The 6,494-nt window shown below is 61.9% G+C and overlaps 1 protein-coding gene across 1 annotated transcript in view; it reads right to left on the reverse strand.

Moving 5' to 3' along the window:
* LOC102380840 (sodium/calcium exchanger 2) overlaps positions 1-6,494 on the reverse strand; it is a 12,488-nt gene that overhangs the window by 2,289 nt on the left and 3,705 nt on the right. The window contains exons 4-6 of the mRNA XM_014523552.1: positions 1,539-1,642; positions 1,232-1,249; positions 91-279 (exon numbers count right to left, since the gene is read on the reverse strand). Coding sequence (XP_014379038.1) covers positions 91-279; positions 1,232-1,249; positions 1,539-1,642 — 311 coding nt within the window. The remainder of the gene's footprint in view (positions 1-90; positions 280-1,231; positions 1,250-1,538; positions 1,643-6,494) is intronic.

Genomic DNA, 6,494 nt, shown 5'->3' on the forward strand with positions numbered 1-6,494 from the left:
GCCGGTGTTCTGCGGGGGCGGCGGCGGGTCAGCGCCGGGGGCACCAGCGTCCGGGCTCCCCAAACCCTGCTCTCGCCCCCCAGGCCCCACTCCCCTCCAGCCCCCACTCCCCCCAGACCTGGGGGAAGACCCCAAGCGTCCGGCCCCCCCTTGCCTTGAAGTCGTAGGACTCCTCGATGATGACCTCCAGGCGGCAGTTCTCGCCCAGCACCGGTTTGCCCATCTCGGCGATGCGCCGCGCCTCCTCCTCCTCCGCCGACAGCTTCTTGTCGCCCTCGCCTGCGGGCACCGCACCCTGAGCCTCGCCGGGACCCCCGCGCCAGCCCCCAGCCCCTGCCCGGATCTGCCACTCGCGGAGGGTGGGACGCTGGGGAAACTGAGGCACGGAGACGGGCGGGGAGCAGGGCCCAGCCCAGGTGTCTCCTGCCCCGGTGGGGACGCAGCTGGGAGCTGCCCCTGGGTATCCACATGTGCCCGTCATCATGGCACATACACATGCACACATCCCCACGGTACACACGCACACAGACACATTGCCACAGGATACGTACACACACACACATCCCCATAGTGTATACACACGCACGTGGACACCCCCGCCAAGGTGTACACAAATACATGCACACATCCCCACAGTATGCACGCACACCTATATATGCCCGTATCCCCGTGGTATACACACATGCACGGACACATGGTACACACAAATACACGTACACAACCCCACAGTCTATGAATTCATGTGTGTGCGCGCACACACACACACACACACAGAATCACAGACCCATGGTATACACACATATGCCCCCCACTGTACACACACACACACACACACACAATCCCCATAGTACACACACACAGACACATGATGCGCACACACACACACACGTACACATCCCCACAGTACGAACACACACACAGACCCCTGGTGTCCACACATCCACACCCTCACCCACCCTCATGGTACACACAGATGCAAGCACACATCCCCACAGCATGTACACACGCACGCACACTGGCTCTCGCCCTCCCGCGCACACTCCGGCGCCCGCCCCCGCACTCGCACGCACTCTCTCTCCCGCCCACACACGTCTCCTGGTGCTCCTCACGCCCACGCACACCCGAGCGGGGCCTGGCACGGCTCCACGTCCTGCCGGACTGCCCGCGCCCCCCAGGCCCGGCGGTGGGAGTCCGGGCGCGGGCGAGGGCGCAGGCACAGGGGGGGCCTCACCTTGGTTGAGCAGGAGGGCTGCAGAGAGAGGGAGAGAGAGCAGGCCGTCAGCACGCGCCAGTGCCAGCCGGCGGCCCCGATCCTGGCACCGGACCACACGAAGACCCCAGGCGTCCTGGCTGCCAGCCTCAGGACTTGACCGACACGGATGCACCCCCTGCCCCCCCCCGAACCTGAGATCCCGGCCCTGGGCCTGACCCAGGGACACCCCCCGCTCCCCCCCAGAGCCACAGAAGACCCCAGGTGTCCTGGTTGCCAGCCCTGGCTCTGCTCCGCCCCCTGCGCGGCGCTGCCCAGGCGCCCGTACCCGAGATGCCGCGCTTGAGCCAGCGCGGGGGCCCCAGCTCGATGAAGAAGTTGTCCTTCTTCTCGTACTCCTCGTCGTCCACGATCTTCACCTGCAGCGTCTTCCTGCCGGGACGGGGGTGGGAGGGGCGGGGGTCAGGATTGGGCCTGGCGTGACCTGGACCCCCCCACACACCCCGCTGCCAGGCACCAGGGCTGCTCAACCATGTGTCAGGCTTCCCTACTGCTGCGAGTGGGGGGATTCCCGTGATGCCCCCCCCAGCACTGTACAGCATGCTGCCCCCCCCCCACACTTCACAGTCCCGTGGGTGGCGGCAGCCAGGCTCTGTCACACGCACATGCATGTGCACGCACACATATATGCATGCATGCACACACTTGCACGCACATACACACACACTTGCCTGCCCAGACACATGCATGAGCACACACCAACATGCACGCACTTGTCTGCATTCTTGCACACCCACAGACACTTGTAGGAGCACGCATGCATGAACACACACATGTGCATGAACATAGATCATACAGATAAACGCTTGCAGATGTATGCACACACACACTCAGACACACACAGATGTGCACGCGCACACCTGCAGACACACACATTGCACTCTTCACACCCGCAGGCACCTGCATGAACACACTTCCATGTGTGCATGCACACACAGGAACACACAAGCACTTGCGTGCACACACGTATCACACGGACACACATTTTCAGGCATACACACATGCATGAACGCACACACAGAGAACTCATGCACTTACACACATGCATCATACAGACACACTTGCAAGCACACACACACACATGCATGTATTCACTCACAAAGACACATGCACATAGGCACATGCATGAACACACCTGCAGACATACACACACACTTTTACACCCACAGGCACCTGCCTAAACACACCTGTGCGTGCACACAGGAACATATATACACTTGCATACACACGCATCATGCAGACACACACTTGCAGGTACACAAACATGGGTGCACTTGCATGCACAAGGGGACACATACATCATATAAACACACACTTTCAGGCACATACACATGGATGCACTTGCACACACAGGGACACATCCACTTGCACACACACACACATCACACAGACACACACTGGCAGGCATGCATACATGGGGTGTACTTGCACACACACACACCCCTTGCATGAACACACTTGGATACATACATGCACATGCATGCACACACCCTTGCATGAACACACTTGGATGCACGCACACGCACACACCCTTGCATGAGCACACTTGGATACACACACACACCACCCCTTGCATGAACACAGCTGGATGCACACATGTACACATGCACACTTGGATACACACATACCACCCCTTGCATGAACACACTTAGATGCGCACACACCCATGCATGCACACACACCCATGCATGAACACACTTGGATGAACACACACACACACATGCATGAACACACTTGGATGCACACGGATGCACACACCCTTGCATGAACACACTTAGTTGCACACATGCATGCACATTCTTGCATGAACACACTTGGATGTGCACGTGCACATGAGCACACTTGGATGCACATGTGCACATGCACACAAACCCTTGCAGGAACACACTTGGATGCAAGCACACACACGTGCATGAACACAATTGGATGCACATGTGCACACACCCTTGCATGAATACACTTGGATGTGTGCACACACACACCCTTGCACGAACACACTTTGATGCACACATGCACACACACACCCCCTTGCATGCACACTTGGACGTACACATGCGTGTGTGCGCGCGCGCACACACGCACACACACACACCCTTGCAAGAACACACTTGGATGTACACATGCACGTGCACACAATGTGCATGAACACACTTGGATGCACACACACGCATGCATGCGCACCCGTGCATGAACACACTTGGATGCACACGTGCATACACCCTTGCATTAACACACTTGGATGCGCGTGTGCACAGACACACACACACACACCTGTTCATGAACACACTTGGATGCACAGATATGCACACGCACACGCCCGCCCCTCCCTCCAGCACTCTGCAGCACCCGCCCAGGCCGCATTCCAAGCCAACCCTGAGCGGGGGCGAGGGGGCAAAGTCAGGCCCCAGCAGCCAGGCCCCCCGTACTCCGTTACCCCCCATGCAGCAGGTGCAGGCCTCCAGCAGCTGGGGGGTGGGGGGACCCCTCAGCCCAGGGGGTGCCGGGGCCCCAGGCCCAGCCCAGAGGGAAACTGAGGCCCAGGGAAGCAGCAGAAGCAGGCATCCGCCCCCCTCCCCCACCAGCTCCGGCTCCGGAATATGAAGATCTGGGGAAATCTCCCCCCCCCGGTCTATTTTTTATATAACAGCGGTGGGTGGAGGAGAGGAATAATTATCCGCGCGGAGCAGATGCCTCCTGGAGGATGAGTCACGAGGAAGGATGCGGGGAGCGCTGAAGGCTGGGACAGGCCGGGGTGGGGGGGAGCGGGACCGATCCAGGGCCCCCCTCATTAGCCTCCTCGTCGCAGCTGGCAGCAATATCGCGAGCCAAACCCCCAAGCCAAACCCTGGAGCCCCCTGCAATCCCACCCCCCAAAGGGCCATGATGCTGCTGGGGATTTATTCCATGCATTACGGTAGCGCCGGGGGCTGCACATGTCCAGGGATGAAGGGACTTGCCCAAGGCTGCCCAGGAAGTCAGTGGAAGAGGTGGGAACCTGACTTCAAGTCTCCTTGGCCCCAGCCTGGTGCCTTGACCCTGGCCTCTGACCCCTGTAGGATCGGCGTCAGGCCGCCCCCTACTGCTGTGTCCTGTGCCCTGTACTGCAGGCCACGAGGGGGGATTCTCTCCAGGCAGAGGAGTGCATGGAGCCGCCGGGCCTCTGGTCCGCTGCTGGGAGGTCAAGGGGGGTCTGTGTGTCCGTATCTCTGCCACCCCCATCCAAGGGGTGTCCCAGTGACCCCCCCCAATGGGGACGGTGGGGGGGGGGAGAGGGGAGCAGCACATCGGGATGCCGGCACCTCCCTGCGTGCGGGGGGTGGGGACCGGGATGGATCTCCATGGCAACCAACCGCGAGCTCTCCCATGTTGACACGAAGCAGAGAAATCAATTACCCAGCGCTGCGGCGGCCTCCCGGCAGGGGGGCAGGGCCCCCAAACCGCGGCCACGGGCGGGGCTGGACAGGGAAGCAGGGAGGCAGGTGGGTGGATGGACAGATGGATAGGCTACCCCCAGGGATGGATGGACGGACGGACTATCCCGATGGAGAGACAGACAGCTAGATGGAGAGCTAGATAGCGGGCTGGATGACTGGACAGACAGACAGACAGGTAGAGGAGGGGGTGGGTGGATGAAGGCACAAAGATGGACGGACAGACGGACGGATGGGGGAGCGGGTGGATGGAGGCCTATGGAGATGGACAGACAGGTTGACAGATAGCGGTGTAGATGGATGGACAGACAGACAGACAGCTAGACAGGCAGGGAGATAGCCAGCTGGATGGACAGACGGACAGACAGACAGACAGACAGACGGCAGGGCGGGTTAGGGCGAGTGAGGGCAGGAGCGGAGGGACGGATGGACGAGAGGGTGGATGGATGGATGGATGGAGGTGCATGAGGCTGGACAGCCAGACGGGCGGGCGGACGGACAGTGTGGACGAGGCTGGAGGCACTGGGCAGACAGATGGACTCTCCACGACTGCGAGGGGCCTGCACCCCAGACCCCCGCTGCTCTGGCCACGCACCCACCTCCTGGCCCCCCGCACAGACTGGGGGGGCACATGCCCCCTACCCAAGGATGCCCGGAGCCGCATCACCCCCCCAGCTGCACCTCACAGACAGCGGGGAGTGGGGGGGGGTCCCCACGCCGGCTCTGGGAGCCGCAGTGTCCATCACACTGGTCGCCAGGGCTGCACGGTTGCCAGGGAACCGCCGGTGTGTAATTTCAGGACTGCTCCATCACCATAGAGACCAGCCGTATGTTCCCCCCCACGTTCGGAGGGGGGGCAGGGAGCCAGGACACCTGGGTTCCCCGCGAGGGCAGGCGTGGGTGGCTCTAGCAGGGTGATACCCCGCCCCCCCGCCTGCAACCAGGCTCCAAGCTGCAGCCGGGGGGAGTCCCCTCTCGTTATAGGATTAACGAGTTACCAGACTAGAGAAGCCCCTTCTAATTAGTGCCAACGGGAGGGGGCGGTGTGATCTGCTGGGTCCCTAGATGCAGCCACCTCTGGGGAATACCCCCTGCAACGCGCATGCACACACGGGGCCCAGAGCAGGGACAGCTGTACCGGCGAGACCGACCCGGCTAGCACTAGGTCGGAGGTCACGTCGAGTCCGAGTCCGACCCCAGCCCGAGGCAGGATCAGCCCCAGACAAACCCCGCGGGAGATGACCGCCCGCCCTGCCGCAGCCCCGGACGTTGCGCCCGACCCTGCTGCAGAGGGTCGCGGGTGCCAACGTGCTTGCTTGGCGTGTGTCTCGTGCCCCGTACCGCGGGCTGCTAGTGGGAATCTCCCTGAGCAGGAGGGTGCGAGAGACCCCCAAACAGAGGCTTTGCCCCCACGGCAGAGGAAGGCAAAACCCCCGTGTCTGAGCAAGGGGGGAAACCCCTTCCTGCCCCAGTGCAGCAGGGGCTGATCCCCCAGCCAGGACCCTGCGGGCTTGGTGCCAGCAGCATTGGCACGGCCTCCCCCATGGGTGCCGGGCTGGGACTTAAACCCCCCCGACCTATGGAGCTGAAAGCGGGGGGCGCTCAGCAGAGCCCCAAAGCCTGGGAGACCCCCAGCTCCTGCAGGAGGGGCAATCCCCACTCCTGAGCCCCCTCCCCACCAAAAAGCTCCAACCCATGACATCTGCCCCCAGCACCACTCCCCATTTCCCATCCCCCGCCCCTGCAAGCCCCGAATCCCATGACTCCTGGAGCTGGGGCTTGCACGGCATCCC

This window comes from Alligator sinensis, unplaced genomic scaffold (assembly GCF_000455745.1).
Source record: "Alligator sinensis unplaced genomic scaffold, ASM45574v1 scaffold1667_1, whole genome shotgun sequence".
Classification (NCBI taxonomy): domain Eukaryota; kingdom Metazoa; phylum Chordata; order Crocodylia; family Alligatoridae; genus Alligator; species Alligator sinensis.